The sequence below is a fragment of the Chionomys nivalis genome, chromosome 11 (assembly GCF_950005125.1).
Source record: "Chionomys nivalis chromosome 11, mChiNiv1.1, whole genome shotgun sequence".
In the NCBI taxonomy this organism is placed as follows: domain Eukaryota; kingdom Metazoa; phylum Chordata; class Mammalia; order Rodentia; family Cricetidae; genus Chionomys; species Chionomys nivalis.
In genome coordinates, this window is record NC_080096.1 from 60,063,234 (window position 1) to 60,080,000 (window position 16,767).

At 35.1% G+C, this 16,767-nt stretch overlaps 1 protein-coding gene across 8 annotated transcripts in view; it reads right to left on the reverse strand.

Annotated features, from left to right (window-relative positions):
• The window catches only part of Cntln (centlein), a 236,057-nt gene that overhangs the window by 114,991 nt on the left and 104,299 nt on the right, over window positions 1-16,767 (reverse strand). For 6 of the 8 annotated variants that reach the window (XM_057784199.1, XM_057784197.1, XM_057784194.1 and 3 more), the window contains 4 exons: window positions 12,832-12,984; window positions 10,875-11,000; window positions 1,828-1,949; window positions 344-466 (listed from right to left, as the gene is read on the reverse strand). In XM_057784199.1, coding sequence (XP_057640182.1) covers window positions 344-466; window positions 1,828-1,949; window positions 10,875-11,000; window positions 12,832-12,984 — 524 coding nt within the window. The remainder of the gene's footprint in view (window positions 1-343; window positions 467-1,827; window positions 1,950-10,874; window positions 11,001-12,831; window positions 12,985-16,767) is intronic. The other 2 variants (XM_057784198.1, XM_057784196.1) reach the window with 1 other exon arrangement.

Sequence of the window (16,767 nt, forward strand, 5' to 3'; positions counted from 1 at the left end):
GGCTGGCTAGGTTATCCCCTCTCCACCTCATTCCAAAAATGAAGCACGGCAGTGTCTAAAATACAGGCTAATGAAGAGCGACACCCTCAACAGATGAGAGCCACATTAATTAACACAATCCCTAGATCATATTATTTAGCTTCTGTTGGCGCTAACAAATGTGCAACTTGTTATTTCATAATTATATATGTGTGAATATATATATACATACATATAGTCTTATTTATTAATCTCAGATAATTTCATTTTCAAATTTTAAAATAGACTTCTGTAATAAGACTGTGAGTAACAAGAAAACTCTCAGATTATTTATCCAGTTTTCTATTGTTACAAAGAAACTTACTTTTGAACCATCAACTCTCGATTTTCTCTTTTGAAATATGCCAGTTCATTCCACACAGCATCAGAATCTTCTTGTCGAAGTTGTTGAGGATGTGCTTGCTTCATTTTTCTAGTTTCAATCCTGCTTTTAAAATGAAAAATTCAGAGCATATTCAAAGTGCTATAAAGTTTATTTATACATTCCTTAAAATCCAGAACTATGCAATGACCAAATCTCAATTACTAATTTAATTTTACTATTTCTTGGATGACTTTCCTAATACCTAAGCATGTCAAAATTAAAGTCCTATATCATAATTTCCTAAAGCTAAATTGCTACCATGAAAAGCAAACTTTTAAGTAGACATATGATATTAATAAACCTAAGGGTTTATTTCTCTCATTTATTCTAGTACAATAGCAATAAAACATACACTGTAGGATTACAAGTCTACAAAAAAAGACACGAGCAATTGATTCATCTAGAATTTTCTGACATCCAATCCGCATGTGGTAAAGATGTGTTAGCACAGACAAGTTATTAATAGTGACTATGTCAGAAAGCAGATTGCACTCTTGTAGGTGTCACTGCAAGCTGGGTGAGCTGAGGTTGACGCTAGGAAAAGCTGCTTTATCACTGCTTCACTGAAATGCAATGTGGAACATTTCCCACTCATCAACGGAAAAGATTAGATGTGACAATTATCTACAACTGAGGCCAAATGCCCTTTATAGCTTCATTCTCGGTACATAAAACAAACTTCGCTTTTAGTTTTTAAAAGTGCTGTACTGGCCAATTTAGAAACTACTTCTCTACAGAACAGACCAATGTGTATCATCAACAGTGCCCTAAAGGATCCATCTCAAAGTGGGAGGGAAGTAGATTTTCTATGCTCATTCAGTCCTTTGCCCTCTGTTGATACTGTTAACAAGGGAGCAACTTACGACTAACCAAGATCTGAACACCTGTTCGGAGCAATTGAACTGAGACTGCCAATTCATTCAGATAAGCTGAAGTTAAAAAACTGATGGATAGTAAAGATCTTCAAACTGCAGACTAGGTTGAAATAGTTTTAAGGTGGTTAACTATACATGTAGGTTTAATATTTCCACTGTCTTTCCATTAAAATGTAAATACTTTTGGGGTTATAAAATTTTAATATCAGTATTTTATTTATTTAAAAGCAGTTCTTCAATAATATGAATATTAACTGGTTTTACTTTGAATTATAGACTTTTATTAAGCTAGTCTATTGATAGTAAAGACATACATTGCTCATAATCACCTTCTGCCAATGGCATCTGTAAATGACAGGAAAATCTATAGTTACAGCTAGCACATTCTGTTGTTTTCATTTGTTATGGTCTCAACTAAAATATTCACAGTAAAGATTTGACTACCAAATAATTTCTCTAAAACCAAACAAAAGCCATTAAAACACCTATATAATGCTCTCCACTCCATTTAATATTTAGGGGAATGCCTTTATGAACTATGTAACTCACATGCCACTGTCTTCTTCCCACTGCTTTAATTGCTCTTTTACTGCTCTGTAGTTGGTATGTAACATCTGTAGCCTTTCCTTGCGTTTTTCATGGGCATCTCTTAGCTCATCATTTTCTTGACTCTATTGAATACAAAAAGCAAGTGTATTATTATGAAACACTATTGATATAATGATTCAAAAATTACTCATCTAGAGACAAAATTTGAGGGAACATCATGTGTAACCATGAGTACATTTATAATATTTATTTCAGCCAAAACCATTTTTCCTGTAGTCAGAGAACAGGCTTGATCAACTCAACCAATTCACTGCATTTTTGGGTCACATTTTATATGTCAAATTAGTTTCATTCTTTTTCTTGTTATTAGTTCATAGATAACCAAATATTCAAAAATTTATTTCAGAAACACTTTTTTATATCAACAACACAAGGATTGTTCATACTAAGTGAAAATTATTTTATTAAAGATGTAAGGATATTACTCACAGTAGGAGCAATTCTTAAGGCCATGGAACCATAATTCACAAGTAATAATGCACAGGATTTCACAGCAGGAAGAAAAAGGATGGACATGTGCTACAAACAGTGTAATTTAACATTTGGGTGCTACCATGAATACTGGAAAGGTGAGAAATAATTGTACTGGTTTTGAAAAAGTTAAAATAAAAATCAAAGCATTTACTTGTGACATCAATACATAGATTAAATTATACCAGTCAACCATGCTAAAGTGTATAGCAAATGAGAGAACTATTCATTAGATACAGACATATTACACAGTCCAATCTCCTGGATCTTAGAAAATGTATTTATGTTACTATACTATTCATGAACTGTGTTTCTCCAACTAAAACAAGTAACCTCCTGAGCTTTTGTGCTCCAAGGGAACTACAGATGAAAATTTATAAAAAGCAATCAGGGACTGCAGAGGTGGCTCAGTAGTTCAGAGTGCTTACACCCACATGGTAGCCAACACTCTGCAACTCAAATTCAACAAGATCTGACACCTTCTTCTGGCCTTCGTGGGCACCAGACACGATACATACATACACACATACAGGCAGGCAGGCAGGCACGCAAGCACGCATGCACACACACACACAGATTCAGGCAAAACACTCATACTCAACAAAATAAAGAGTATGGATCTTTAAAAGCACACTATTTCTATATGGTAAACTTCTGTGGTTAATTGCTTGGGGAAACAGGTACTCTCTAGCTTACAGTGATGCAAAATGAGTAGGCATTTGGAACTCAGATTTGAATTCCATTCTGAGAGATTTTTCTATTAGTTACATAATCTTGCAAACACAACTAAGTTCAAGTTCTTTTTCTACAAAACACAGACTAGAAAACAAAGGCTTACAGGCAGAAGCCTGACAGCAGCCCTTCCCCAGAGGCACACACAGTAAGACTGAGCATCTGTTATCATCCTTTCTCCGGGTATTAACAGTGATGGCTTTAGTTTTTGGAAATCACTGTTTTCTTGGCCATTTCCTGCTCATCAGTGTTGGAAGACAATATTTATAGTTTGCCTCATTTTACTCCAATTCTGTCTCATGAGTACTGATACCGTTTACTCTGTTTTTATTCTTCTAGTAGAATTCCTTTAAACAGCTATCAGAACTACTGGAGTCATGGGCATGCCGTGTTTATAGCAGAGGGAAATGAAAATTTTTCATAAAGAATAAAAGGAAGAAAGCAGCACTGCTTGACCGGGGTGCTCAGAAAAACCATCATCTAATAAGAGTTTAAGAATATTTGAAACCACTGCTGCAAACTTGTTCAAAAGAAGAATACCGTATTACCCAAGATAGCTACTAAAATTTTAAAACATTTATTTTAATTTGTGACACACATTTAAATTTAGTATTACCATTTCTTCTACTTTTTTTTCTTAGACGATGCCAATTTTTAAAAAAGAAAAGAAAAACACCTTGATTTTTGTTTCACAGAGTAGGACCACAGGCTATGTTACGACTTTTCCTTAGGATACATCAACAAATGTTTATTCACCACAGAAAAGATACCTGTGACAAGTCACATTAATGATCCTACTCCAAGTCCAGCTATGAGAAACAGTGAATTTATGGGTTTAATTACAGGAGCATGGGTGACTCAAAGGGAGTTTCACCACAAAAAAAGCCCACCCAGGTACGGGTGAAGCCTTCTGTACAAACGGCTGAAGGAACGGTAGGTGTTTGCTGTTGCAATCATTGAGTAGAACTGTGTAAAATTTGTAACCTTCCAAGCTTTTTGAGACTTGTATCTTTTCTTCATTTCTCAGTCTAGAGACTCTTCTTGTGGTGGTTTGAATAAAATCCAATTTCTTGATATATAAAATAAAAGCTATTTATAACTCTTGTAAGGAATAAAGAATGAATTAAAACTTAAATTTTCATACTATATTTATTAAACAAATTAAACACCAGTTATCTTATTAGAAATTTTAACAAGCTATGTTAGAAATTTTTAATTAAGTAATTTAATTGTAATAAAGGTTTATAAGACATTAAGGTCAAAATACTTTTCAAAAATAAGTTTATAGCTAAACTATGTAAAATCCTTCTGTAATTGCTGTAATTATTCTTCATGAGATCAAATCTACCCCCCAAATATTTATCATACAATTAATTTTTGAAAAATTATGGTTTTTGTTTTACTGTTGTAACTAGAGTCCACAGATCTATAGGATAAGAAGTGATTACAGGAGAACAATGAACTTCGTTTTAATTTTACTTATCTCTTCGCTGATGTATAATACTCCAGTGCTTATGTAATTCCTTATAATGTTCTTAAAATTTAAGCTATCCGAAAATGAATTCAAACCAAGGATTATTTATAAATATACATAGTTAATGAGAATATTTAAATATATTTTCACTCACACATGCTGTGCTATGGAAGTCCATTGTCTTCAGAAATAGAGTTAATTGGTATTAAAATGTAGGTATAGGGCACATTTCACTTTTCCCTCATTCAATACTTTAGAACAGGTATAAGCTAAGTTTGTCAAAAGGTGATTACCTCAAAAGAAACTGTGAAAATCAATAACCAAAGATGCTTTATAACCTCACATATACAGCCTCTGTACTGAAACCTAATTCTTTAATTCCTATTTCATGTATTATAGTGAAAACAAAAACAACAGAATTTTGTCAGAGGAATATTGCCACCACAAGTCACACAACAAAATCAAGTGTAAGAAATGATACAATTTATGTTATTAAGTACTAAGTATTCCTAAAAGACACACAAATATTCCAAGGGTAGTCATTGAATCAGATTCATTCATTGGATCATTCTATAAACATTTACTAAATACTTTTTATATTTTTTCTGAAATGGCTAGAAACCCTGAAACATTAGGAACCAGAATTAAGCAAAACGCAACCTGTAACTTTTCTCCATGATTTTGCATATTTATTATTTTTTATTTCAGAAAAACAGAAGTGATTCTTGATCTACTCTTCTGATTTAGTTAAGACAACGTGAATTAGGAGCACAAACTCTGATCAAAAAGCAGTGATTCAGTCTTTAGGGAACAAGAACACACATTTATAAAAGTTAGCAAAACATTATTTTTTTCTTCTTATCTTTATTCTTTGAGAATTTCATGTTTGTTAGATGAATATTGATGACGGTGACATGGAAATAAGTGAACTGCTCCCAGCAGAAGCAGATTGTCTTTTAATCTCAGCAAGAGACGATGCCCGTCTCTGAAGCAGAGAGGAGAGAGCACACGTGAACGTGGGTGGGGATGGGGTGTTAGTAAAGTGGGAAAGAGTCCATCTACAGGTCAGTTCCCCTGCAGTCTCTACGTCCTGCACAGCTGCAAAGGTTGGTATGTTATCCTTATCACTAGCTTCAACTTTCCCATTCAGAGTTTCTCTGCCCACCTGAGGCTTTCAGCTCATTAACCTTTCAATTCATGCACACAAGATATTTCAATCATATTCGCCTTCTATTTACCCTTTTCTAACCCCTACCAGATTCACAGCTCCATGTTCCCCTTCCAAATCTACGTTCTCTCTCTTCTTTCTATGACAACTTGTTGTATATAAAAAGTTAATGAATCTTCAAGGATTCCATAGGGATATTTAATTTTATCAAAATGTATAAATTTCCTATATAGCAGGGCTATGAAAAAATACACACAAACTGTATGTCCAAGCCAGTACTATTTGTCAACTTGACACAGTCTAGAATCATTTGAGAAAAAAATTGACCAAAGAATTGCCTAGGTCAGATACAGCCTGTTGACAAGTCTATGGAAGATTATCTTGATTCTTACCTGACATAAGGTACAGCCCACTGTGGGTGGCACCACTCATAGATAGGTAGCCTTAACTACCAAAGAAAGCTGCCTACATTAAGCACCTGTAAATTAAGCCAGAAAGCTAGCCAACATAGAGTTGTCCTCCAGGGATTTTGCTTCAGGTTCCTGTCTTGATGCCCCTCAATAATGGACTGTGCAGTGATGAATTCTTGGAAAGATGCTGTCTGCACAGGCTGAGGGACTTATAACTTCAGTGAGTACAGATTTTGGAATATTGTTGATCTGGTATCCTAATTACAATTTCCCTCAGGCTATCTTTAACACCCTAAAGAGTATCCTTGGTTACCCAAGAGTGTGACCTAATATCTTATGCATATTTATTTTGACGTCTTTCTTCATCTTCAAAGTAAATACAACTACAGTACAAAAGTAAGAAGAGCAAAATATGTCAATATTTGTACAAAATTAATAGCAGAACTTAATATGAATAATGTGCAGATTCAATAAACTATCATTTTAATACTTCCCAAGTGTGTGTATATCCACACACATATTACATGAGCTAAAGACGAAGTTAATATCTTTCTCCCATCCTTTAATTGACCTGGGTAATTAATTTGGTACCCTACAGCTCCCTGGAGAACATAGCCTTTGTCTTTGGTCTATGAAATCTTCCATAGAACAACATTTGTGGAAACATGAATATATGCGGCATAACCAAGTATATATGAGAAATGTGTCTTTATATGTCTAGGGACTTACAATGCACAATGTATGAAAAAGAAATCTTTCAATACTGGCTTACAATAACAATTTAAACCTGGACCATTTTTTCCCCACCCTACTCTCATTAACTTCTAGCAAAGTATTCCATAGAAGACCAATAACAAAAATTCAACAAATATTAATGGTAATAGTCTAAAAAGCAAGAATCCAGAACAAAATATTTTAAAATCCAAATACTTATACAGATCACCTTTCTTCCATTCTCAGGAAAAACAACAACGACAACAAAGAAGCATGTTGTGTCCTAATTCTCATATGTTAGAATATGATCTTTTTGGAAATAAGATTTATATAAAAGTAATCAAATAAAAATGAGGTCATTAGGTAGGTTCTAATCTAATATCCTTCTGTTTGGGCTTTCTACTGCTGTGAAGAGACACATGACCACTGCAACTCTTATAAGAAAAACATTTAATGAGGGAGCTCTCTTACATACAAAAGTTTATTGCATTATCATGGTGAGAAGCATGGCAGCATGCAGGCAGACATGGTGCTGGAAAAGAAGGTGGGAGTTCGACATCTTGATCTGGAGGTAACAGAAGGAGTATGTATGTCACATTGGGCATAACGTGAGCATACGAGACCTCAAAGCCCACCTCCACAGTGACATACTTGCTCCAAAATGGTCATACCTACTCCAACAAGGCTACACCTTCTAATAGTGTGCCACTTCTTATGGCCCAAGCATTCAAACATATGAGTCTATGGGGTCATTCCTATTCAAAACACCATACCTTCTATAAAGGTAAAATAGAGATACAAGGAGAAAGACATATAGGAAGACAATGTGAAGACATAGGAGGGATGCCACCTATAAAACAAGGAATACCTAAGCAATGAGAAATGGGGAGAGAAAAAAAGAACTAAAACTCGGCAATCAGAGGAACTTGTCTGGCTGATGACTTGCTATTTGGCTGGCCTGGCTAGCAGAACCTAAAGATAATGCATTTCCACTGTGCTAAGTCACTCAGCTTGTGGTGCTGCCTTTCAGCAGCTTTAGAAAAGCAAACACATTTATTATCATCACCGTTACTGTTACTATTTATGGTGCTGGCAACAGAAGCCAGAGCCGTCCACACACTAAGCCTGAATTCTACCACTTGAGCTGTATCCCCTAAACCTCCTGTGAAAAAGTTAACCCCCACTGGGAGGTATTAAGAGGGTGGAAATTAGGGTGAGTCTGGCCTATGTGAGACAAGTGAGATTAGACCAGCTTTTCTTCTGTGAAGACCTTAAGTCTGATAGAAGGAAGAGGGAGAGCACCTCCTGTCTCTCACTGTTGTACACTGAGCCTCATGACTCTCCACGTGCAGGAATTGGTACCCTAGAGAAACCACTTTACTGTGTTAGGTACAAATCTCTGGTATTGTATTATTAGCAAAAAAATATACTAATTAGGTGATTAAATCAGACAACATTCCTCAATCTGTCGAAAATCTCAGTTTAAAAAAAAAGATTTTCTTTTCTCTTTGCTTGACCATATCTGACCCGAGACACTGCCTTTCTGTGTCTTTGGGCTCAAACTCAGACTTAGACATGAACTTACACAATGAGTCCTAGTTCTACAGCCTTAGGGCTCAGACTAGAACTATACTGTTGACATGCTTACACCTCCAGTTTCAAACTACAGATCTAGAACTTCTCAAATTGTATAACTGTGTGAGTCAACTGCAATTTAATATAAGTAATAAATATATACATATACACATGCATGCACACACGTGTATACCTACACATATATGTGGGTATATGTAGGTATACATGTGTATATGTATATGATGCATGTATATGTATACATATACATATGTTATAGTGATTCTGGAGAATTCAGGATAAAGCCAATAGAAGCCTTGGTATATAAATTTCAAGAAACATACAAAAGAAAAATGGGCCTAGAGTAGACTTTTTAAAATACCTATGTTTTATGCTCATTCCTGCCTTTTTACTCAACACACCATAGACAATTACTTATCATCTTCTTTTCATCTTCCTTCCTTCCTTCCTTCCTTCCTTCCTTCCTTCCTTCCCTCCCTCCCTCCCTCCCTCCCTCCCTCCCTCCCTCCCTCCCTCCCTCCCTCCCTCCTTCCTTCCTTCCTTCCTTCCTTCCTTCCTCTTCCTATCTTTCTCGCTTTTTCTTTCTTCTCTTCTTCTTTCTCACTCTCTCTTTCTTTGTTTCTGACAGGGTCTTACATAGTCACTCAACATAATGTAGCTGAACTTCCAAGCCTCCTGCCTTCTCCTCCTGGCCACTGAGATGGCAGCTGGGCTCTAAAGTTCAAGGGCTGGGATTAAACCAAGGACTATGGTCCTCCTTGGCAAGCACTTTACCAATTGGTCTGTATCCCCACATTCTTAGCTAAAGACAAGGTCCTAGAGGGCAAGCAACTCACCCACCATGTCTTAGCAAGTTGCATAATGAGTGAATAATACATGTTGACTAATTAAAATAATAAATTAATTACTATTGTGTAAACAAATAGACAAGTAACTCTAATATTTTTCTGCAGTCTGTGTAAATGAAACTATAAATGCTGGATGAGATAATCTAGCTTTTCTTTCTAGTAGAAAGAAAATATGATCATTTTTGTTTGTTCTAGAACAATAGTTTAACTATGAATAAACATAACAGTGGAGACTAGGCAGAAAAATATTATTTATAACTTATACATAACTGTATCTTGAAACCAATTTTGTTCTAGGAACAACATAAACTAGGCAAAAAAAATCTCCCTAAGAATAACTATATACTACATAAAAAAGAATTGAGCATTTAGGACTGCACGTTGGCTCAAAGGCCTGCCACACATAAGACCCCAGGTACAACACATAGCATTGCAAAAGGAAAGGCTATGGGGAATCAATTAACTATATGACAGATACTAAAGTAGGGTAAGAGTTCAGGTGCCTATGAATGAAGAATGAAAAACCACCACATCAAAGTCAGAGAGAAAAATTAAAGCCCTCCGGGGCCTGGGAATAGAGCTCAGTGGTTAAGTACTTGTCTAGCAAGTGTGAAGCTCCAGGTTCTATCTCCAGCATCACAAAATGAAATAAAGAGATAAATAGATGAGCAAGAAAGACAGACACCCAGCAGTCACATACCACTAGCTCAATATGCACCAAGAACTTCCTCTCAGAAGTAAAGCTCACTGAATATTAATTAGGAAGTACATACTTTCAAAAACAAAACAATAAGATATATGCTTCTTAAAATGCATGGAGAATGAATTTAAACACCACATGAAATGTTCTGTAATGGACTTAGTTGAAATGTAAAAAATAATACATAAATTTATTTGCTATTTTACTATGTGTTTGCATCTGTTTTGTTTTCACAGGGGTTATAGACTGAACCTGAGGCTATGCAGGCATCCGGTAAGTGCTCTACCAGGGACCTACATCCTTAGCTCCATCCGCTTCTCATGTAAAAGTAACTTAGTATCACATTCATTAGTTAGAATCACCTAAGAGACAGGACTCTTGGCTTGTCTGTGAGAAGATTGTCCAGAAAGGTTCAGCTGAGAAGGGAAGCTCTACCCTGAATCAAAGTGGCACCACTGTGCCATGGATAGTGGTCCAGATCAACTAGCATTCAATGTTCATTGTTTCCTCTATATAAAAACAAGAAAAGTAACTAATACAGTATCTATAAGTGATCTGAGCAAAGTGAATATGATATTTAACCAAAATGCCTATCATATATAAAGAACAGGAAATTATTTTTCTGTTATCTACAGTGTTGTGTTTTTTGTGTCGAATATACATAAGAAATTTATTCCCAATTTTATTTGAAATTAATGAATATGTATTTCATTTTTGTGGAGTAAATATTTTTACTACTTTATAATCCTAAGAAATCTATTTTAAAGACTGTTTTTACGTAATAATTACATTCAGAAAAGAAAAACATGTGAACTGCATCCTTGTTCTGTTTATATTGATCTTTACATGGTTTTAATTAAAATGATTTAATGTTCACCTTTAGCTGTAATGTCTTCTCTAAGTTTTCAATCTTTCTTTCCGCTCTTTTCAGCTTCCTTAGCTCCTCTGAGCCCATAAAAGAGCTCTTTGGGGACAAAGACCTTGAGCGTTTCACAGGTGGTTCCTTGAGAATAAAACAAGGACATGGTTGAACTGGCTGAAACACTGGATTATGAAAGACATGCAAAATTAAAGAACAAGTAATTTTGAATACTAATAATGAATTATAAAAAAAAAGTCCTGCATGGAATACCCGAGAAATAACAAGCGGAATTACCACAGTGCTGCAGCTAAAGGTTTCTCTGTGACTCGTTAATGAGAATATTCATTTACATTTACATTGTTTCTTTCAGAATAATGATGTCCCATTAGGGAAGACTAAAGGGTTATAGACTCAGAAATGCAAGAAACCTCATTACAAAGGAGGGGATAGAGGCTGGTCTAATTGCTCTATAAGGGTCCAAGGTTACACTTGATAGGACAACCAGAAACAAGAGGGAAAGGATTTTTTCCCCTTTGAAATAGTTTAACACACTGTGAAGTTGAAGGAACAATATGCTTGAGGAATATAAATACAACAGACAGTAGATCTTATACCATAATGACCATATGGTCATTAACTGTAATGTGGCCAACTAGAGACAAGAATGTGTGTTTATATTATGTAGCTCCATATACCAATCTGGAGACAGAATGCAGGAAAACGGCTATAAAGCTGGGCAGCAGTGTTCCCCTTTTATGAATGTCCTTACAAAAAAGAAAAAGGAAATGTTTAAAATACACCTGTTCTTCCTTTCCTTGGCTTTGGCAATAAAAATAGCATATTTTCAAACTTCAGTAACACAGTAAGTAACCAAATTTGGTCCTATAACTGTTTTTAGTCTTATGAATGCTTCCTTTCATTTAAATGAGGCTTAGGAAACTACCTCAAAATGATAAGAACTACAAAATACGGTGATATTATGATGAATATATAAAATCCATGCTTCTGAAATTACTAACAGTAGTATAAGGCATAAGGAACACTGCCATGGGTACACAGACCAGTCTTATTGAAAATGTTTCCTTCATTAAGGCAGCTTGTGCTAATCATTAAGAAAAGAAAGGAAACTGGGAAGAACCCAAAGCAATCATCCTCAGCACACTGCGCTCTTAGGAAGCAGTCCTCTGGTGTAACTGGTGTGAGGAGCAAACTGTGCCCCTAGGAAGCCGTCCTCTGGTGTAACAGGTGTGAGGAGCACACTGCGCTCCTAGGAAGCAGTCCTCTGGTGTAACCGGGGTGAGGAGCACACTGTGCTCCTAGGAAGCCGTCCTCTGGTGTAACAGGTGTGAGGAGCACACTGCGCTCCTAGGAAGCAGTCCTCTGGTGTAACCGGGGTGAGGAGCACACTGTGCTCCTAGGAAGCAGTCCTCTGGTGTAACGGGGGTGAGGAGCACACTGCGCTCCTAGGAAGCCGTCCTCTGGTGTAACCGGTGTGAGGAGAGCCGTCTACAATGCCGTGCTGTCAGGAACTTACCTGTACCCTTTCTGTCGGGAAACGTTCTACAGCATATTCTGCTGCATAACATAAATATACAATGAATGCCAAAAAAGACAAAAGTGGAGAAGTTTTTTAAAATGTCATGTAAATTTAGCTGATTTATCTTTATCGCTACCCTTTGAATCTCTAATAAAAACAATATTGAAATATCTCAGTGTTTTATATTCCATATGTCCTGTGTTTTACATAGCATACTGGAACAAAAATGAGTATTGTATATGTTTTCCTGTTACTTAAAATTATAAATATACGTAACTACATTTTATAAAAATCTCTAACAGGTAGATGAGGGATACTTACCAAAAGAAAGTAAGATTTTAGTTTCAATATATATACGGAAAGAAATGCGTGACTTTCTCCCTTGCCTTGCCAGCCCCCTCCTGACAAATGACTAAGATGATAAAACGTCTCTACCTTGTGTTTTCCTTCAGTGCTCTTCCCTGAGAAACTCTGGTTAGAGGATCTAAACTCCAACAACTTTTCATTCGCCACTTTCAGTTTCTTCCGTAAATACTCAATTTCAGACTTCTGTGAGACCATTAATGCTTCCAAGCTTGATAACGATGGCTGTTGAGACAACTGTTATTTAAAGCCTGTGTTTGAAACTCCACATATGATTATATTTTACATAATTTAAAAAATATGGGCACATTTCTACTACACCATATAAATCATAAACATTCTTGGAAGAATTAGTTTTAACAGCAAACTACAGGCTTCAAGAGGTTAGAGTCCAGCTCAGTTATTATGCATAGGCCCTGGGAGAGATCCCAAGACCTAAACATCCAAGCTCACTTTATCTAAACCACTTCATTTTAATAGTGACATTTTCAGCTAAGACACCAAGGATCTACACAAATGTCTTCACAAATAATGTTGTCATATGTATTTGCAGGAAAAAAAAAACTTTAAATTGAAAGGCCACAGTCTATGCCTACATCTATAAATCTGTAAATCAATCATTATAAGTTATGATTAGAGACAAGAGTTTCTTCACAGAATACTCCTTCTACCATCTAAACATTGAGAGTCACAAGCATAGAATGCAGACCCAGGGGAAGGAAAGTCCCAGCACCATGGAGATCTAGCCAGCCTATGTAGTACCACACATCAATAATCATACTTCAAGAATTATGAGACATTTGGCAATAGATTCACAAAGATTCCCTTTAGAAATCAGTTCATATGTCATAAACTGCTAGTGGTTAGTCCCAAATTTTAATAATAGGAATCACAGAAAGCCAGTTTATGAAAACTGTCTTTCTACCAATTTCACTGGATGATTTGAGACCACAAAAAGCCATGTGCAAATATTTCTTCAAATTTATCACTTCTTTTACAAAAGATAGAATACAGAATCATTATGACAATGGTGCTTTCACTGATTTAACCATTTTAAAGATTTATATACTTATTTTATATGTATGTGTTTGTGCCTGAGTAAATGTTATGTGTACACCATGCATGGAGGAGCTTAGGGAGGTTAGAATAGGACATTTGATCCTTGGGACTGTAGTCACTAATCATGGGTGACTATAAACTACCATGTGAGTGCTGGGAACTGAATCCAGGTACTGAAAAAGTGACAAGTAATCTTAATCCCTGAACTATCTCTCCAGTTCATTTTTTTTGTTTATTTAATCACATTAAAATGGCAAATCATAGGATGTTACTATTATCAACATGGATCCAGTAACCCTGAAAATATTTTATAACTTTAATTATGTACAGTCCCATCCTTCCCAAGTGATATTACCAAGAACTTTGACAACATAAAAAAGCCAACATATGTACACACGTGTATGTGTGTGTGCCTACCTGGGTATGTACATTCTGAACAAAGGTAATACCATTTTGTTCCTATTTCTGTTTTCCTTTTCAGTAGAATAAGAAAAAATTCCTCAATCCTAACATAATTGTTTGGTGATGAGAGAACTATTTTTATTTATATGCTTTTTCTTTAGGATATCTTTGCATTTAAATCACCTGATTAATGTCCAAGGGTTCATTTACCATATTATGAACATATCCTTCAGAGTTATTTGTCTTGTAGTGTCAAATACCATATCATTTTCATTTGGACAATCTTAAACCACTTTTCTTTCATAGTCTAAGTGACTTGCCCCCTTTCTTCTTCCCCCTATCTTAAGCATAATACTTTTTTTATTCTTTAATTTTTTTCTTCCTATTATAATCAAATATATGCTGTCCACAAATATTTCCATTGTTGAGAAGCTAAACGTATTTAAAAGTTATACTGCTCTTCTCCACATCACTATCAAAAATTACAAGAGATATATACATATAGATGATATGATATATAACATAAACAATACATAATACTTATCACATATTATATACCATATACATAATGTCATACATTGCTACATTATATAATGTGTCTATTATATAGTACGTATATACACATAATATATGTAATATATTATATGCATTTTTTTCTCTGTGTAGCCCCAGTTGCCCTGAAACTCACTCTGTAGACCAGGCTGGCTTTAAATTCAGACAGCCACCTGCATCTGCCTCCTATATGCTGGGATTACATGCATGACCAGAGCTGGCCACAAAAAAATATATTAATATCCTGTCATTTATTAAATAAATTTTTAATAATTGTTCAAGGTCAACCCAAATTTTAAAATAAACAGGAGAAACATAATTTTAGCTTATGAATATATGTAAAAAGAAATTCAAGGTTCTTTAAGTGAGTTTTTAAGAATTCATGGATTACAATATGATAAACTAAGATTATTTATATTCCTTTTTAAATAGGTCAAATGTTCATAAAGACATTCAAAGGCTCTAACATCAGATACTGCCACTGAAATGATATCTTACTTATACTATTTCCATTAATACTAGTGATATTTCTAATAATAAAACATATTTAAGAAGCATTTTTCAAAATTCAACAAACAAAAGATTAAATTTTGAAAAGAATAACAATTCAAATGGACATAGCATCTAGAGGATAATGCAAACAAGTAAAATGGGTTGAACTTGGTTTTGAAGTCATTAAGTAGAGACACTTGTATTGATCATCCTATATAGTTGTACTCTTCATTTTTCAAATTATATTTTTCATGTCCTTTAAATGAGACACTTTCTTTTGACTCCATCACTTTGACGAGAGACTCATTCATAATATTTCACTTTTTTCTCTTAAAACAATCATCCTTCGAGTATAAGTAAAATTCAGGCATGGTGATCAATACTGTAACCACAGTGTTTACTACAAGCAGATTGCTGAGCATGAGGTCACCCTAGTACACAATGAAAATCCCTGGCTAGCCCTTTGGAAGACAAACCATAGCAAACCACAGTAATCATATACTATCAATAAGGTTTGTGACTACAAATGGGGATCTTGACTGTCTAGGTGAAGAAGAATTTATTAGATTACTATGTTACAATATAGTAATCTTACAGGACTGTTTCTTGACCTACTCTATGCAAACTTAAAAATACTGAATATAAATGTGATTATCTGCATACACATAGCAAATATATGATGGAAACTGTCCTTATGTATCTTCATACACCCTTTCCTTCTTTAAGGGCTCTTTATATTATAACAAAAATCAAGCAAACAAGCCTCTTCTTCATGCATGCCTATCCTTAAAATCTTAGAACTTTTATCTTGTTAATATATTTCTCTATAATAAAAGGTCTTGGCCTATTTTTTAGTTTACATTATAAAACTAGCACGGTTTGCGTGAGGCCATAGTTAATCTGATAAGAAACAATTGATATGTACATAAAAACATCTAGTTGGAAACAGTTTTTGTTTTGTTTTGGTGGTAAGGATTGAACCCAGGGCCTTGTGTCTAATAAACGCTGTGTAACATCTTTACACATTGATCTTTCAGGTAATTTTGGTTTTTAAAAATAGTATGTAACTATAGAAGCTGAGAAGTAAGTAACTTTTCAGTGTTGTGTCAACTGTTTAAAGTTAATAATATAAATATGGCCAAATACATTGCCACTTGAGAGGAAGAGAATCACAGAGGCATGAGCCTATGTCAAAGAAAGCCAAGATCTGTGTATATAGAGCAATGAAATTGGACTTGAGAATCACAGAGACATGATCCTATGGGGGAAAAAAAAGCCAAGGTCTGTGTATCTAGAGCAATGATAGTAGACTTGACAAGAAGAGGATCACAGAGGCATGAGAGTATGTCAAAGAAAGCCAAGGTCTGTGTATATAGAGCAATGATAGTGGACTTGTCTGGTATATAAGATCCTGAGTCCTTCCAACACTAAAAAGAAACAATGTAATGCAAACATTGAGCCCGTTTCCATAACCTAAACCAACAGTGCACACTGCTGTCATTA